The 18,770-nt window shown below is 48.5% G+C and overlaps 1 protein-coding gene across 1 annotated transcript in view; it reads left to right on the top strand.

Moving 5' to 3' along the window:
• Nucleotides 1-18,770, top strand: part of CHRDL2 (chordin like 2) — a 54,792-nt gene that overhangs the window by 26,546 nt on the left and 9,476 nt on the right. The window contains exons 5-9 of the mRNA XM_025209385.1: nucleotides 2,542-2,635; nucleotides 8,213-8,268; nucleotides 9,951-10,125; nucleotides 11,564-11,758; nucleotides 16,207-16,389. Coding sequence (XP_025065170.1) covers nucleotides 2,542-2,635; nucleotides 8,213-8,268; nucleotides 9,951-10,125; nucleotides 11,564-11,758; nucleotides 16,207-16,389 — 703 coding nt within the window. The remainder of the gene's footprint in view (nucleotides 1-2,541; nucleotides 2,636-8,212; nucleotides 8,269-9,950; nucleotides 10,126-11,563; nucleotides 11,759-16,206; nucleotides 16,390-18,770) is intronic.

Raw genomic sequence — 18,770 nt, 5'->3', positions numbered from 1 at the left:
CAGAGCCGGACTCAGAGATAGACAGGAGCGTGGGGCAGCCGAGAGAGAAACTTTATATAGGCATAAGCACCAATCCTCCCAACTATACCGGTTTGACACAAGCATACTGCTAATGAACATCTGTATTAGTGGGGTAGAACCAGACCCAGAGACTGCATATGGGTGGACATATGGATCTGCAGGTTTTTGTGTATGAAATATTTCCACAATGGGAAGGATACTTCTGTCCATACTTGGGCACCTCCAGTGTCTGGCTTAAGTTCATCTGCTTTATGAGACGTGGCCAGTCAAGGACCTGCGTCATCCACTCTCATTAGATGTGTCGGATTGCTTTCCTTCCCCTCTGGTTCCCTGTTTATTCGGCAGGACTACGTCTCGGCTGCTAAGAGGAAAATATAAGGATCACAATGAAGACATGCACCAGTCGGTCTTTGATTGCTTGTGTCTGATGCTGCCAGCTGCCAAAACAGCTGCACGAACAGCTGGGCTGACTATCCTCTTTGAAAACTGCAGCAAGTCTTTGGCCTTTGGCATCAGCTCTGTTATTTATGACATTTGCCTCTCGTCCACTGGAGGCATTTACATCCACCGCTCTTAGCAGTGACCTGACATTCTCAGCCATGACCTAAAAGAAACAGGAACCAAATTCCACCCTCCATGCATTGAAGGCAGCGGTGATAAGTCTGGATTTACATACCTGGAGCTAGAGCAGCAATCACCGTGGGGCTTTCGACACAGAGTGGCTCCATGAAGCATCATTTCTTTGCAAGATCTGTTTCCTTCTTATCCTCGTTTGTCAATGCTGGTGATTGTCACGTAGGGTGCGGCAGCATCCTGTCAAGGGTGCTGTGGGGTGCTGGCCAATTTTTGCCCTGCTAGGAATTTATAAGATAAACCCAGAGCTGTCAAACAGGAACACATAGTCTCAAAAGCATTCTGCCCTCTTGGATCTTTTTGAGTTCTTTGCAACAGGAGATTTGCTGTAGTATTTTTCCATAGTCATAAAACAAGTGAAAGCTGAGAGCTGGCGGTTTCCAAGGGATGCCTTGAGCCTAACGAGATGGAGAACCACTGACCCCCATGGATTTGCTTTCCTTTGTCTCTGGTTCTCTGTTTATTCAGTGGAATGATGTCTCAGATGCTAAGAAGAAAATAAAAGGATCACAAACACGCTCTTGCTTAGTCTGGTCTGCCATAAGCTGAGGTTGCTGAAATATCTTGTGGGCTTCCCTTAACTAGAGATATTCATAGGTCATCTCTCCAGACTACCCTTGAAGGAGACATTACAGATGTAATGAAAAATAACCCTGGTGCTTGCAAGGGGGAGAAGGTCCCATTCAGCACTGATGTCTGAGCTCTGGATAAAACATGAGCTGCAGTGCATAACTTTCCTTCTGGAAGTAGTTTTACTTCATGGGGCAAAGCCTGTCCTGGGGTAAGCACATGCAAATCCGTCAGCTGCAGTGAAGCTGTGTTGGCTTCTACCGTGTTCACTACCACGGTAGAACGGCATCTATTATTTTTCAGATTTAATTTGCACAACTCTGGCATTTTCCAGGCCTTTTCCCAACCAGTAATCAACAGGGGTGTGCCGAAACCACAAAATGCATCTCTGGCTCCAGATTATGAACTGAACTGCTGGAGGGGCTTGGTTCTGGGGGATTAGGATTGCTTTGGTGGAGGGCAGAGTCACGAAATCTGGAGCCAGCTCCAGGCTCGCATTCATAGCTCTGCCTGTGCAGCGAATGGAGCTGGAGTGTGAGCAGGGCTAGCCATGCTGGTCCTTAGCAGGATCCTGGCATGGTTTTGCTAGTCAGAACTTAATTTCCTCTGAGAACGTGATTAATCAAAATAATTTCTTCCCTTCATAGTCTGTAAAGGACTTTTCCTAGCAGAGCTCACAGACCCGCAACCTGAACACGCCCCTCAACCAACTTGTACTAGAAGCCCGCTGGAAAGGTTTAGGGTGAAACCTCGTGATAGCCATGATGATGATGGCAGTTAGCATTTATGGATCAGAGAATATCAGCACAGTCCCCACCCTGGACCGCTTACGGTCTCAGGCTGGGCAGGTCCTTACCCTTGCCTGTCTGAGCATGTGATGCACAGCACGGCATTGTTTGACTCTAATCTGCATGGTCTGGCCACTGTTTCTCATCCTGATGGACTGCAGGGGATGCTGAGCCTCCTCTTCAACCCCTGTCAAGCAGACTAGCTCTCCTGAAGTCAAGGGGGTGCATTTGATTTACGGTCAATAAGGACCTGGCCCATCAGGCGTGCTTTATACTTAGCAGTTAGCCTTGATCAAGAGGGGAAGGCTGCTTCAGGATCTGTGATGGGCGGCGTTGAGACAGGCAGATCAGTGCTGCAAATTATGCAAGAGCTGCCATCCTTGCTATAGCAAACTGGGGGTCCTGTTGTGCCATCCCAATAAGAAATCAACTGAAGAGAGTCTGCTGCAAAGTTACAGTGCTACAGTTCAGCCCCTGGCTATTAGAGAACAGCGACAAAAAAGGCTTTCTCTCTTTTTGTGCTTGCTAGGAAGGCCAGATTTACTGCGGCTTGGTGACGTGCCCTGAGCTGCTGTGCTCCTCTCCCCTCGCCGTGCCAGACTCCTGCTGCCAAGTCTGCAAAGGTAATATGGGAACGTGTTACTGCAGTAAAGCAAGGCCTGAGAGGAGGGCAGTGAACGGGAATCACAGCCCTCTCCGTTCGCCAGCAGCAAGGATTTCAAGCTTGTTAAATATGACCGTGCTGGAAATCGCACACAGCTCTGCCTCCCTGTCACTGAAAAGAGTGACGCGTAAAGGCCTCCCAGGCTCAGTTCTACTCCTGTGTCTCACACCAGCTCCCTGGCGTATTTGTGGGTGGTGTGAGCATGATAGCAGCTGTGGCCTGCATTATTTTATTGACAGTATAGCACATCACTGATGGGAGCTGCATCAGGCGTGCAATCCTCAGCCATGATTTATCACGTGGTCCCCTGACAAGACAAGAGAGGCAGCGTTGCACCTGTAGGCCTGGAGCTTGCATTAAGGCCAGTACTGCAGTACAGCGATGACCAGGGATCCTGGTTTTCTCTGATAAAAAAATCCAATATAAAAAAGTAACCCAAAATCCACATTTTTTTGTGATTAGAATGAAACACCACTATATACATGTATATCTATATATTAGTGGTGTTTCATTTTAATCATGGGAAAATGTGGATTTTGGGTTACTTTTTTATATCTGAAAAATAGAGATTTTTTTTTTTATCAGATAAAACCAGGATCCCTGGTGATGCCAGTGTCTGGCTGTCATGGGCAGACTCAGGGGAAAAACCCACTTTGATATAATTAAGGGCCTCTAGCATTTTATGCAACACAGGCTTGATTTTCCTCTCACTTACAGAAGAAGTGTGAATCTAGCAGCTTTGCGGTTATCCATCTTGATGTACAACAGGGGAAGTGGTAGGAAAATCAAACCCAATGTTGTTAGGTGAGGCTTAGGCCTGGGCGCTATACCATCCTGTCTCTCTATAGCCTTAGGGCACATGCAGATGTTACACTTAGAGCATCCTAATGAGGGTTAGATCAATTGATGTGCTGATCTGTACATATATCCGGGGAGGTTAGATTGGGGAAAAAATGACTGGTGTGGCTCCCGGCACCAGTGAACACGTGCACTGGTGAGGCCCGGTCTATGATCATGCCACTTAAAGTAAGGCAGGTCCCAAGAATATGTGCACGTGCCCTGACACTTGGCCGTATGATACAATGACGTGCAGGTAAGGACACCGTTTTTGCTCTCTTATACTAGACCACAGGGCTGTTCATTTTCTGGGCAGCCGGAGGTCACATGCAGTATGGGGTGCAGATGGGGGCTGCATGCTTTGTGAGCAGCCTCCTCCCCACCACATGCACAGCTGCTCATAGTGCATGGCAGCCCAGGCAGCCCAGCTCCCTTCCTCCCTCCCTCCCGTTGCCCTGCACTGTCTCCAGAAGCAGGGGCAGAAGCCAGAGGAGGAAGAGGGAACCAGAGACCCCATCAGCTAGCCCAACTCCCTGCTTGAGGCAGCATCATCCCTGTCCAAACCATCCTTTACAACTCCATTGTCTAACCTATTAGTAAAACTATGCAGTCGCCCTTAACACAAGACATCACACCTGAACCTGGCAAGGGTTGGGCAGGGGGACAATAGCAGCCAACATCCTGCTGCTGCAAAGGGTGTTAATGTACACTTGAGAGAGCACGGGAAGGGCCACGTCCCCTGCTACAGAGGAAGGCAAACCCCCTAGTCTGCACTAATTTTAGCACGGGGCAAAATTCCTTCCTGACCCCAAATGTGGTGTCGGTCTGACCCTGAGTGCAGGGCCAAGACCGTCTAGCCAGGAACCTCCAGGCTAAAGTCCCAGCAGGAGCATTGGCACGGCCCAGTCAAAACCCCCAGCTTGGGCTGCAGCCAACATCTAAAGCCGCTGAGGAAGGAAAAAAAACCCCTCTGGCACTCATAGCAGCCTAAAACTCCTTCCTGGCCCCATGCGGCAACCAGCAACGCCCAGAAGCCTGGGACATCTCCATAGGAGAACATAGGCATCGCTACACCTAGATCATCCCTGACCAGTGCCTGTCCAACCTGTTGAACACCTCCAGTGATGGAGAGTCCACATCTTCCCTGGGCATCTATCCCACTGCCTCCCTGCTCCCACAGTGAAGAAGTTTTTGCTGAGATCCAATCTGAATGTACTTTGCTGCAACTTGGTTCATGTCCTCGTCTCCGCAGCAAGAGAGAAAAGGTGCTTTCCCTTTTCTTTATGGCAGCCCTTCAAGTATTTGAAGACTGCTGTCTTGTGCCTTCTTAAGTGTCTTATCTACAAGCTGAACGTGGCAATTTCCTTCAACCTCTCCTGTGACTTGCCTTGGAAGCTTTTTATCATTTTTGTCGCCCACCTCTGAACCCTCTTTAACTTCTCCATGTCCTTTTTAAAATGTGGAGTCCAGGACTGGACGCAGCGCTCCAGGTGAGGCCTCACCAGCGCTGAGTAGAGAGGCATCATCACCTCCTGTATCTTGCACCTAATGCTTCTGTTGATGAAACCCAAAACCATACTCGCCTTTGGTGCATCTCTGGTAGTGACTTTCAACCTTTTTTCATTTGTGGACCCCTAAAACCTTTCAAATGGAGGTGTGGACCCCTTTGAATTGTAAGTGTGGGTATTCACATATTTTTGATTGATCATAGTCATCTTTTGCAGACCCCTTAGACATAGTTTGTGGACCCCCAGGGGTCTGCGGGCCACAGGTTGAAAACCACTGATCTGCAGTATATCACACTGCAAATTCATGCCGAGTCTGTGATCTACCATAACTCCTAGATCCTTCCTTGTACTGCTACCATCCAGCCAAGTGTCTCACATTTTGTATTTGGATTTTTGATTCTTCTTCCTCAGGAGCAGCACTTTGCATTTGTCCACACTGAACTTCACCCCATTAGCTCCAGCCCAACTTTCCAGTCTGTCAAGATCCTTCTGAATTGGGCTCCCATCCTCCAATGTGCTCACAAACCTTCTTAGTTATGTATCATTTGCAAACTTGCCGAAGAAGCTTTCTATGCCGGCATCCAAGTCATTAATAATCACGTTGAACAGCATTAGGCCCAGGACAGACCCCTGTGGGACTCCACTCAAAACCTCCTGCTATTCTGACATGGATCCATTTGTAACTACTTTTTGTTTGTGGCTATTGAGCCAGCTGTCTCTCCACTTTATAGTAGTTTTGTCTAGCCCATATTTCTCCAATTTGTTTATGAGAAGGTCATGTGGGACCTTGCCAAAAGCCTTGATGAAGTCCAGATATTCTATATCCACAGTAGTTACTTGGTTGAAGGAGGAGATCAGATTTGTTTGGCACAATTTGTTCTTAGTAAATCCATGCTGGGTGCTTGTGATCAACCTTTCCTTATCCAGATGCTGGCAAATGGATTCCCTTATAATGTGCTCCAGTAACTTCCCAGGTATTGAGTTGAGGCTAACAGGGCTGTAGTTCTCCAGGTCCTCCTTTTTGCCTTTTTTAAAGAGGGGCACTATGTTGGCCTTTTTCTAGTCCTCTGGTACCTGGCCCAGCTCCCACAACTTCATGCATATCATTGCCAAGGCCTCGAAGATCTCTGCCAGTTCTTTCAGTACCCTGGGATGAAGTTCATCCAGCCCTGCTGATTCAAATTCATTCAGACCCATCAGAGGCTTGCTGACTGTCTCTTTTGCTGCCTCATCCCTCAGCTTGTCTCCTTCCTCATCCAAATAATCCTTATTAGTTATCTGGTTGCACCTTAATTTTGTTATGAAGACTGAGGCAAAGTAGCTGTTGAGTATCTCTACCTTATTGGCATCTTCTCATAAGAAGATGGGGGTTGGACTCAATGATCTTTCGAGGTCCCTTCCAGCCCTTAATTTCTATAATAAGAGTTCTTATTGCCCTTAACCTCCCTCGCCTAGGGCAGCTCATTTTATACCTTCACCTTCCTGATTTTGTCCCTGCAGGTTCTTGCTATTTTCTGGTACACTTCCTTGGTGACCTGCCTATTTTCCCATTGCCTCTATGCTTTCCTTTTGCATTTGAGGCATCCTTGAAGCTCCTTGTGCAGCCACATTGGTCTCTTCCCATTCCTCTTGTGCTTCCATCATGTTGGGAAAATTTCTTCTTGGGTTTCCAATACTGTGCCCTTTAGAAACTCCCAGCCCTCCTGGGCACCTTTATCCTGCAGTCCAACTTCCTGTCTTCCTCCCTGCAAGTTGCATACATGTGGCTAGCATTGCCAGAAGTCACCAAACCCTGAGGAAGCCATCCAGGATGCTAAACACACAATACCGCTATCCCCTTCCCATGATTGACAGCCTGCACTTCTGTTGAAAAGAAGACGGCTATGTCTTCAAAATCCAAGCCTCCAGGACTTGCTAGTAGCAGTGTTTTCTTAGGGTTGTAAAATACTCGTGCAAAAGACAAAAGGAACTTCTAAAGACGTCCCTGATGATGTCTCCTCTGCCACTGCCAGTCTTGAATTAAGCACGTGCTGATTTATCAGTGAAGGATTCCCACCCCCACCCTTTAGGACCCAATTTTCAAAAGAGCCGAGTTCTCATTCTGATACTTAAAGAAAGGTTGGATGAGCAAAATGGTTTAGCACCCAGCATGCACTGACTGGTGAAATTTCAGCTTTTGAGCATGTCAGGGGTTGCACTGGGACCCATCCCCACTGTGTTAGAGACAAGCCCTTAACCAGGGGTGGGCAAAATGCGGCCCACGGGCCGGATGCAGCTTGCCAGGCCATTTTATCCGGCCTGTGGGGCCCCTAAAAAATTTAGAAAAGTAATATCTATCTGCCCCTGGCTGCCTGTCATCCAGCCCCCAAAGCCTTGCCAAAACTCAGTAAGCGGCCCTCCGCCCAAAATAATTGCTGGCCCCTGCATTAATCACTTAAAGGTGTTTCCTCTGACTGTCATTTGAAAGGAGCCCATTCGTCCCAGAATAATCTCCAGCATGGCAGCCAGGGTCCAACGGAGAGCAACAAAAGTGATCAGAAGCATGATTTACGAGGGAAGGTAAGGGCTATATAGTCTGGAGAAGAGAATGAGGGGGGAATTTGATCACCATCTTCAGATACCTGAAGGGTGATTATAAAGAGGATGAAGACAGACTACACTCTGTAGCTGGAGGGGATAGGATGAGGAGCAACGACCTCAAGCTCAGCAGAGGAAATTTAGGTTGGAGCTTAGGAAGAACTTTCCAACTCCGAGGGTGGTCAAGCCCTGGAACAGGTTGCTCAGAGAAGCTGTGCAATCTCCATCCTTAAAAAATGTCAAGAACAGGTTGGACAGACACTTGGCTGGGATGGTTTAGTCATGGGTGATCCTGCCTTGAGCAGGAGACTGGACTTGATATGGCATCATGAGGTCCCTTTTAGTTGTACTTGCCTATGAAACCATTTCCCTATTGGCTTGCCTGTGCATGCGCAGTGCAGTGGAGGAAAACATGAGGAAAATATGAGCTCTTTGCTCCTTTTGGTTTATTTATGGCTATGCTAAAGTTGCAAGCTCCACGCCAGACTTGTGGAGTCAGACCCTGACCGTGCTGCCTGCTTTGCGTGGTTCTCCTTTGAGAAGATCCTGCACCAGAGACATTCCCACTCTGACCTGCTATGCCCCTAATCGTAACCTTTGGGGTTTTTTTGCAGATGGTTCCTATGAAAAATCCACCGAAGAGGAGCCCCTGCAATTAAACAGAGGTGTTGTACGTGATGTTTGCATTTTAAAACTCCATTCATACCTTTTAACCCAATTCTGATGACCAGTCCATGGAAAGCCATAACTTTGCTATGCATGCCCTATCAGTCATTCTTTGATCAAAAAATCAGTCAAGCCAAAAATATTAAAGAAACGAATAAAAACCCAGCATTGACCAAAAAAACCAACCCCAAGCAGACTTGGTTGTTTCATAACTCAGCAGACCCCAGCTGGAGTCTCTTCAACTTACAATTTATAGCAATAATGAAGTTGCTAATGGACTTCATGGAGCGGACCTCAGAGTCCCCGGATGCTCATTAGCAACTTCATTATTGCTATGAATTGTATGTTGAAGAGACTCAGGTATTATGGTGGTGACCAAGCAGCAGGAGAAAATCCTGACACGTACAATGGATTCCTCCTTTCAGAAATATTTGGAAGCCCTCTTTGAATGCAGAGCAGCACTGGGATCTCTGACCAGCTTCTGCTTTGCCCTACCCTCTGTTCAAGCCAACGGGGTCAGGATAAAGAGATGCATGGTTGGTCCCCAGCAGTAAAACCCTGGTTTCCTGGCACTCATATTTGTCCTTTGACCTCTGAACTCTTCTCCTGACTCTATTAGGTAGCTTGAGCAATGGCAGTTCATGTGTTAAAGGCCACCCACAGCCCTAACCATAAGAGTGCTTCCTCCTGTCTCCTGCCATTGGAAGAGCTGCACTGGACTGAGCCACAATGGGACATTTCGGAAAGGATGCCAATGCAAACACAACCTATTTCCCATGCCTGGGTAGCAAGTGCTGTCATTCAGGAGGCTGGCTTCCCTTCTTTTCCTCACGTGAAAGGAGTTCATTCCTCTGTACATAGCTCCAGCGTGGCAGCCAGAGCCTGGGCAGGGCTAGAGGGAGTTTTGTTACTGTGGTACTGCCTAGTCTCGGTCTTCACAATATTAGGGAGGAAAAAGTGAGCTCCTTGATTCTTTAGCTTGATTCATGGCTGCATTTAGAGTTGGAGGGCTCATGCCAGGTTTGTGGGATGAAGTCACTTACAGTGTCTTGCCCTTGCTCTTTTCATAGCTCAGCAGTTGCATTGCCAGCATCACACCTCCATAACTTATAAAACTACAAAAATAACTACAAGAGGATCCTTTGTGCTAACTACAAGACTAATCTACTGCACAGCAAAGCATCACCATCTACATGTGCAGGGACTTACTGCATAGTAAATTAGTCTACTGCACAGTAAATTTAAACTGCATAGTAGTAGTAAACGCAGGTAGTAAATTTAGTGCGCAGTAAAGCCAAATAGCATTAATTGCACATGTAGACACGTTCAGGGAGCAGGAGAGCAGCAACGGGGCCCCCATGCAGGATACTATAATCTGATTGACTGGTGTTGGGTCTCTCAGAGTGGGAGCAAGTGGGCAGTGCTGTTTTCTCAGCGTGGTCCCTGGCTTGGCGGGGAGGTTGCATGGCTTTGCTGGCAGAGCTTGGAAGAGGACCCAGTTCTCTTGATTTCTTCCAGACCTGTGGTTAACCAAGTGGTCCCTGTGGCTTCTCAAAGCCTTAAACATGTTCCCCATGCTGTGCTAGGGCAGCATGACTTTGCCTTAGCACTTCTCATGAAGTGTTAGAGACAGGGCAGCCAGACTGCCAGGGTCTGAGGAATATCCTTGTCTCCCTCCATTCACAGAGACATTCCCAAGAGCAGTGCTCCGGTGAAATGGCCGGCCGGAGGTCGGGTCACCGGGGGGTGACTCCATCCCCTATCATGAGTTCTTCGCTGGAGTTCATCCCCCGGGGCTTCAAGCCGAAAGGGGCAGGTGGCACCACAGTCCAAATCGTCTTGAAAGAAAAGCATAAGAAAGGTAATTCCTTTGGGAGGGGGCGGGCGGCTTTTGAGATATTCCCTGGAAAAAAGGTGCCCAGAGTGGGCTGCGAGTGCTAGGTCATTGCATCAGTGCAGGAGATGGTAACGTGGGTTTGTGGAAGGCTGGATGTCAGTGCCGGGATGGGGAGGGTGACTCGCATAAGCTATCACTGCTGGCAGCCATCCTGATACCCTAATCCATGTGTCCCTTGCATGTGTGGATCTGCTGCCTTCCAGGCTAAAGGGATGTGTTGGGTTGGGCTAGACTCCACGGCCTTCTCCTGGGCTGCTGGGATGCTGGTGAGAGAGGGAGCAGTTTGGGGTCCTTTCACGAATCCTGGAGGGTGAATGCAGCCAGGGGCAGGACTTTAGCAGTTGTTCTCAGGAGTCTCCCCTTATAATGCAGGCGGAGGGGTGGCAGTATCCCTGCATGGGGAGGATCCCGGGAGGTAGAGGGGAATTATCGCTGCAGCCTGATGGGACCATCTGGGAAAACTGAGCCAACTTGACAGTCCTTACCCTTCCTCCCTGCAAGTGCCACCTTGTGGGTTTGTCCCCAGGAAGGAGGAAGAGAGGCCTCCAAAGACACGTGAGGGTCTACAGTGGCTGAAACCAGTGGCCTAATAAATGTCACTGGTCCCCCCTGGTCCTGACCACTCATGCTCATTAAAGACACCATGGCACTTCCTGCAGAAGCAGGACTGTCAGTCCCATGGCCCTGTCCAAATTCCAACTTTTAAAACTGCCTGTTTTGTTGTGCGGAGGAACTAGATTGGGGTGCTCAACCCCTGGCCTGTGGGCCAGATCCAGCTCCAGACACCATGTCATCTATCCCCATGGGGCTCCTGTAACCCTGCACCCCAGTGTAAGACCTGACCCTGGCATTTGGGGGCAGTGCAGGTTGTTCAGAGCCTGTTCCCAGCCAGGCAGGAGTGGCATGGGTCCCCAAGGCACAATCCCAGCTGACCAGAGGTGGCCTGGGGACCTGGGGTGCAAACCTAGCTTGCAGGGGTGGTGCAGGGAATAGGTAAAGGTGGCACAGGGCCTCAGGACCTGATCCTGGTGCACAGGATGCATTCAGGTCCTGATTCAGCCTGCTGGCCTGAGGGGCCGAAACTGAGCACCACTTATCTAGGTGGTTTCCTGAGGTCCTCTCCACTTCTGGTTTCCATTATTCTGCTGTTTAAATCCCCCTTGTTGTTTCAGTTTGGGCAATTTTCATTCTCACATTCTGTCCTACGGGACAATGTCATGTTTCTGTGGCTCCTTTGCACCCAGAGGGGCTGGACTGCAGTGCTGGTAGATGGTACCCCTTTTTTCTAGCTTGATAGATATGTTGAGTCCCATCAGCATAAGAAGCACCTTACTAACGTACATCCCTGCTGTTACTACTATTGCTGGCGCTACTAGGAACCCCCTTCTCTCCTTGTCTCCAGCTTGCGTTTACAATGGGAAGACCTACTCCCATGGAGAGGTGTGGCACCCTGTCTTCCGATTGTACGGCACCCTGCCATGCATCCTGTGCACATGCAAAGATGGGGTCCAGGACTGCCAGAAGATCACATGTCCCAAGGAATATCCCTGTGAATATCCAGAGAAAGTAGAAGGGAAGTGCTGCAAAGTATGCTCAGGTAAGAGACGGGACAGAGATCAGGCTTATCAGCACTACCTGCTCCTCCTGGTGTTTCTTTCTCTTTTACTACAGGCTACAAACAGGTGTTACATGTGTCCTGGGAGAAATCATTTTATCCCAGGATAAAGAGCAGTTATTCAGATGTCCATGTCTGTTATCCCAGGACAAATTCTAAAAAGATTCATGGGATATGAAGGGCTACCAATTTGTCCTGGGACATCACAAAGTGAGTCTGAATGGCTGTCCAGGAATTATATCATGGAATCAGTGACAGAAAAGTGTCTGTGCATTCAGCCACTCGCTAAACCCTGACGGAAGGGCAATGGGTGTACGTGCCAATCCCGGGACATTTCTGTTCTTGGACAAACACAGGCACAGCTTGTCCCAGGACAAATTCAATGTTTGTTCCCAGCCACAGGCTTCTCTTTTGGTTTCTTTCAATTGCTTTGCTCTAAGGCCCTCATTTTACAAATACTTATGCATATACTGGGTGCATTAACATATGCAATTAATGTGACTGAATAAATTCTGGGGCAATTTGAGCCAGAGTAAAGTAATCATGACATCACCATCCACATGTGCGTTTAAGCACAGTAATTTACTCTGCCATTGGATAGTACCTGTGTTTTACGGGATTATCCTATGATATTAAGGACAATATTAAGGATAATATTGTAGGATAATATATAGAGTATATTACAGAGTAAAGTAATTTAGTGCACCCTTATTGCGGTGCACATGCAGATGGTGATGCTTTACTGTGCAGTAAATGAGTCTACTGTGCAGTAACATGCATGTGTAGACGCACTCACTGAGAGCAAGAGGAGACACATGACTGCAGCAGCAGAAGCATGTGTTGGCCCACTTAGATCCTAACTTTGTACCTGACAACTGGAATTTGGTGTCTCTTTGTAGGATTCTGGTCTTTTCTGAAAGCTTTTGGGCTTGAATCATAGAAATCAGACCTGCTAAGCCTCAGAATTGATTATGGTCCCCCAGGGAAGGTTTGTTCCTTATGTCCCATCCCTCTGTGCTTAGCCTAGTCTTAGAAGTTTAGGTGACGGAGCTTCTACCACTTTCTTAGGCAAAGGAAAAAAGTCTTGGTCTGTGCAACACAGGAGGGTCTCCCCAGAGGTCCAGAAATGTGGAGGCGGGGGACAGGAATGGTCTAGCCTAGGTTAGCTACCTGAAGTGCATGTGTAGTCCCTGTGCTGGGTTCTGGAGAAGCTGGTGTCAGAACTGGACTTGGAAGCTGTAGCCACAGTCAGGACGATGAAGCTGGAGATGAGCCAGGGGTTAACTAGGGTCAGAAGCCAAAAGCTGAAGGTCAAACCAGAATCAGGAGCAGGGCACCGGAATCAGGGAACGCCGAGGGTCTCACTGGAGTCAAGAGTCAGAGCCAGAAAGGGCAGGAGCGGGAATTTTCACCTTTGCCTGGACGAGGAGACTGTGGGCTAGGCCTGGCCTTTAAGGACTGAAGCAAAGGCATTTGTCTGTGTCTTCAGGGGACTGGCTGCCCTGATTGCCTCACTCAGCCCGGCCAGGACCAGGGCATGGCTCTGGGCTTGCTACAGGTGACGTGTCTTCAGGGGATGGCTTGCCCTGATCTCTTGATTGGAGCTGGCAAGTCCAGGGTTGTATCCTGGCCTCATTAAAGAGAAGTGGTGGCAGCATTAATTGCAGCTCCCCAGCTGCTAAATTTCCAGACCTGAGCCTGAGTGATTCCTCCTCTGTCCTTCCTATGCATAACTTATTGCATCCCCATGCATGGTCATGGCTTCGCTAAGCTTTGTCTTCTGCTATTAGCATCTTTGGGATCAGGGCTGGAGCCACCTTCTTTTCCAAGTAGTTTTCAAGACTCTGTTCCTCTCGCTCTCATGCACCTAGCAGCCCGGGTGAAAGAGGTGCCTGCTTTTTATCTGCAGGAGTGGAGACCCATGGGGGGGAGGAAAAGAGATCCTAGCAATGGGGGAGTGATTACAGACCACGTGTGCTGAGACAACATGTCTAAGAGCTCAGAGGCCATGCTGGCAACCAGGACTCCTGGGGTCTATTCCCAGTTCTGCCCCGTGCTAGCATAGGCAAGTTATTTAACTCTTGTGTGTTGTAAATCCCCTCAAAACGGGGGTTGTGAGGTTTGCTCACCTGTGGCTTAAATGCCCTGAAAGGTGTAATAAGATTGCCAAAGATTATCCTTAGGATCAGTGTAGCATCAACGGCAGGAGTGTATCACTCTGCACTCCTTGAACAGGTCTAACAGGCTTGGGCTTCAGTGGAGGTTTTGTCTGTTTTAGGAGTAGGAGAAGCACTGGAGAAGGACAGGAGCACGGGTACATCCTGTTAATGTCATGCTAAAGCCCTATGTCTGAACAGCTCACTGGACTATATTATGGCCAGTGAAAAACACTACCCTGCTTTTATCCTTACGTATATTGGGATTCTGATCTCATTCACAACATGGTGAATCAGACATCACATAAGTCCACTGCGGAGGGCGGAGATGCCCCAGTCTAATCAGACTCAGGCCTGAAAATAATCCTGCTCCTAAAATAGACCCCATCTATTTACACCAAACCCAACTCTTGCCTAAGGAGCTTAATGAGCTCCACATCCAACACGGCGAGAGAACAAGGCTAAATTCACTGGAGGGAGGGGACTCCGCCAAGTTCCAAGAACCTCAACCAAATGCAATAAACCGGCTTCCAAAACCTAACCGTTAATGACTCCAGAAACTGGGAATGAACGGCACACATTCACTGGCGGGGCTAAAAATCGCCTGCGGTTCTAGAGTTGCTCCCACTCCATCCTCCCCTCTGACAGGGCAGGCGAAATTCGGAGGTGACATGTACAGAGTAAGCGGCACCTCGACAGGCGGGTGTGAGTGAATGCAAGTGGGTGTGATGCTGAGCATGTGTGTGGGGCTGGATCCTGGCGCTGCGCCGATCTGCTCTGTTCTGCCCTGCTGTCTCGTCTCTCTGATGTAATGGAAGCAAGATCGATGCTAACTGAACTGAGGTCAGAATCAGGTCCAAACTGGTGTCATTTATATACCCACTGGGGTAAAAGAGAAGGATGCGGCTTGACAGGCAGCTACCAAGAGGGGGATGAGGAGAGAGTACCAGTTTGACTGATTCATCTCTCTGATCCACCATAGTCACCACGTAGTTCCCAGGACCAGCATAATAACGGAGGCCAACAGCCCCACAGCTGCTTTACACCTTCCTTTCCTCCAGAGCCCAGGAGAGGAGGTTTTGCTTGGATGTCCTGGAGCCCACACCCCAAAAGCATGAGTGACCCTAATACTGATAATAAGGTTAGGCATAGCACTTACCTTTTAGATGCTGTAGAAACAGTCTCATCTCTACCCGTCCCTGGGAAGCAGAGCAGGTTATTCCACCCATTCCACAGATGAAGACCAATCCCTCAGGCTAGGCCAACATATCAGGTAAGCTTCCAAATTTACGGACAATATCCAGAGCTAGTAAACCGCATAGCTCTGCTGGCTTCCATGCAGCTGTGCTGTTGATACCAGTTAAAGCTTTGACTCTAAGATTGGTAAATGGGAGTCAAAACCAGATACAAGCATCCCCAACATTGAGGAGTGCCCAGGTCTAGGGATCTGGTATGAACCCTCCTCTCCCCCTTTTGAAAGCAATGAGAAACCTGTGTGCCCAGAAGGAGCGTCTCATGGTCAAGATCCCCCAGTGGGGTCCAGGATGGGAATTTTGCCCTGCTTTGTTTGGTGGAAGTTTTTAGTTTGCTGCTGTTTGAGCTCTGTAATGCTCTGTATACAGGCCTTGGATTAGAAACCATATACATTGGAAAAGGCCCAGCAGAGAGCAACAAAAATCATTAGAGCTATTAGAAATGTGACATACAAAACAGGCTGGAAGAACTGGGTTTATATAGTCTGTAGAAGAGAAGCTTGAGCGGGGATTACATAACAGTCCTTAAAGACCTAAAGGATGGTTATAAAGAAGATAGCAATAGATTACTGGTATTAGCTGTCCAAAGAGATCAGGATAGGATATAACATCCTGAAATTGCAACAAGGGAGATCTGGATTGGATAACTAGAAGGCTCTTCTAACTGTGGAGGCGGCTATGTCGGTTGTAGAAACTCTATCCTTGAAAACTTTTAAGAGCAACTTAAATACTTGAAAGAGATGATTTAGACAGGGGTGATCCTGCGCTGAGCAGGGGATGGAGCTCCCTTTCTCCATTTGTTTTTCTGATTCTCTATGAAGCTTGTAATAAATAAGTCAGAGAGGTCCCTGCTGGCGAGACCTGCATGCAGTCCCCCAACAAAAAACTCTTGATTGTTGGAAGCCCCAAGAGAAAAACAATTTGGAGCTGCGACTAGAAAGCCCGGTCTTCCAGCCTTTGTACCAATCTTAGTAGCTATACGTCTGAGCAACAGCTAACACTGACCTTATTTTTTGCCTAGAGGCCAGAGTCAAGCCCACTGATGAAATAAGCACCCCCAAATGTACCAAGCATCTGAACAGGGTTTTGGTCTACATGTTTGTGCCCCCCAGCTCGGAGAACCCCAAGGAGCTCCTGCGGAAGATTGCCATCGAGAAAGAAGCTTCTGATGAGGTGGAAATTTACAACTGGAAACTGGTAAAAGGTGAGCCTTGAAGAGGAAGCCAGCCAAGATTTGGGGAGGTTCACACAAAGGGCCACTGCCTGTACCTGTTGAGTGTCCTGGTGTGGCTCCTTCCTTCCTCCAAGTTATGGGTAATGCCTATATATGTCTCCAGGGAGGCCCGTTCTCAAGTACACCTCGGTCACCTATAATGTGACCTTAATCCCAAAAATCATGCACCAAAATTGACCTCTCTATCTCTGATGGGCTTGAGAACAGCTGCATGCGGGAGCAGAGGGAGGTCTCTGGAGCGGCTTAGCCACCACGCCTCCCAGTTCAGGGCATGTGAACACGGTAGGGGCATGCTCAGGAGTGGCCATCCCTGGGGACACCAGAGGCATTGGGTAGATCGGTGACTCTCCAAAGGGTGTTACAGTGCCTCGGTGCTGGGATACCCTTTCAAGGGCTCTGTGGGGTGCCACACAGGATGAGCACTATTAGGTGTGCAAACAGCTACACAAGATGCACAAGATAAACCCAGAGATTTCAAATAGGCATGCATAGCATCCAAACCATCCTGACCTGCTGTGGTCTTTCTGAGTTCTTTGCAACTGAAGACTTTCTCTAGTATTTTTCCTTAGTCAAAACATGAGTGAAAGTATAGAGCTGGCATTTCATTAGCTTTGAGTTTAATGAAGGGTGCCTCGAGTCTAACAAGTCTGAGGATTACTGGTGTAGGGATAGCCTCCATCTCCTGGTTTGGAGAGTTCAGAAAAAGTTGAGGCCACGTTGCTGTGCTAGGGTTGCCTGTAGAAATGTATCTAGTAATCCACTGTACTGCATAGGTGAGGCTCAATAGTTGGGCAAATCAATACTGATTTTCTTTTGGACTTTGCCTGGATACGCATCACACCTGAGCTGACCTCCTTCTGAAATTCAGGAAAGCTCTGTGAGTATCTTCTCATTCCCCTCAGCCCTGTCCTTTCCATTTTCCAGTCCAAATGGAAAGAGCAAACATTGCAGTGCTGCAAAAGGGCTCTTCTCATGGCCTGCTGACCCAACAAGCAGCAGCAGGCACTGGAAAGCAAGTTATACAACACATCCAATTTTCCAGACTTGATGGACTTGGATTCAAACCTCTGATCTTTGGAGGCTGAAGCACAACTCACAAACACTGAGATGAGAAACCATCTCAAATTAAATCCTCTACAGTTCCTCAGCCGGTGTAAATCGGGATCCCTCTATCAGCTTGGACTGAGCTTTAAATTAGCTGAGGATCTGGCCACTGAAGCAATGATTAGTCAACTCTAACTCACACTCTTGATTTGGTACCATAATAAACTGGTATGAGCTAGAAAGCTCTGTGTGCCTGAAAGCAGGGGGGTATTACTATATGGGGAGATCTCTGTGTCAGCTGTTTCTTATGGTTCATAAGCTCATATTCTACCCAGATTATTGTGTTCCTTTCTTTACCAGGTCAGGTTGTCCTTCCTTAGACCATCTCTATTATATTTGCGTATCTATGATTTTATAGGGACACCTACACTTGGGTTGTCTTATCTCTTTTACTGGGGCATCTGTCCCTTCTAGGTCTGGTTGTGCCAGGATTCAGAGGCTCTGTAGGGTCAGCACTGACACAGGTTAACATTGGGCCAAGTTCGGGAGCAGACACCGGTTGCTGATTTTCCATCCCTTTCGTAGCTCCCTTGATGTCCTCCGAGCTAGGCTACATCACTGGTACCCAGTGCCTCCCACTTCCAATGTGTCTGCACCGCCGCACCGCGTTGGAGCCGAGAGGACAGCGCTGATGCTCCGTGCGGAGCCCACTCGTTCCACTCCTCGTGGTTTGGCAGGGGTTGCTACCAAAACAGTGCCTGGTGTAGCCATGCCACCTACCACAGCCAAATGCTGCGTGCCTCTAGGAAGCTTTCAGCCAAGAGTGAGAGAGCCCTCCTCCAAGACTGCAGCTCTGCTCTTTTGCTTGGCAGCCCAGAGTGTTGCTACTGGGAGACTGCTTGAGCTCGGTCCTATGCAGCTTCCGCCTCTGCACTGTAAATCACTGCAGCCCAGGACAAGAAGACAGGCTCTGAGCAGCCTCCTGGAGCCCAGCCACCTCCCTCTTGCATTGGATTTATTTCCAACCCCTAAACAATATTGGCTATTCCAGGCTCAGCGCAGTCTGCTCCACACATCACCGCAATCATCGGTGCTGTCTGTGCCTATAGGAAACAGTTGGAGCTTTGCTGTTGGTTTCAGAGGGACAGGATCAGGCCCTGGGTGCATTTCTTCTGAGGATGCTCTTTACAAATACAATGCCAGTTAAGCAAGTGGGGGGACTCCCCTGTGAGGCTGGCATGTAGTACGATCCCCGAGGCATTTTAAGGCATGGGTTGTTAAATTCTGTGTCTTTGTGCTGGGCACTG

This window comes from Alligator sinensis, unplaced genomic scaffold (assembly GCF_000455745.1).
Source record: "Alligator sinensis unplaced genomic scaffold, ASM45574v1 scaffold594_1, whole genome shotgun sequence".
Classification (NCBI taxonomy): Eukaryota; Metazoa; Chordata; order Crocodylia; family Alligatoridae; genus Alligator; species Alligator sinensis.
The sequence above is the reverse complement of the archived record's forward strand: the minus strand, read 5'-3'. Positions and strand labels throughout refer to the sequence as shown.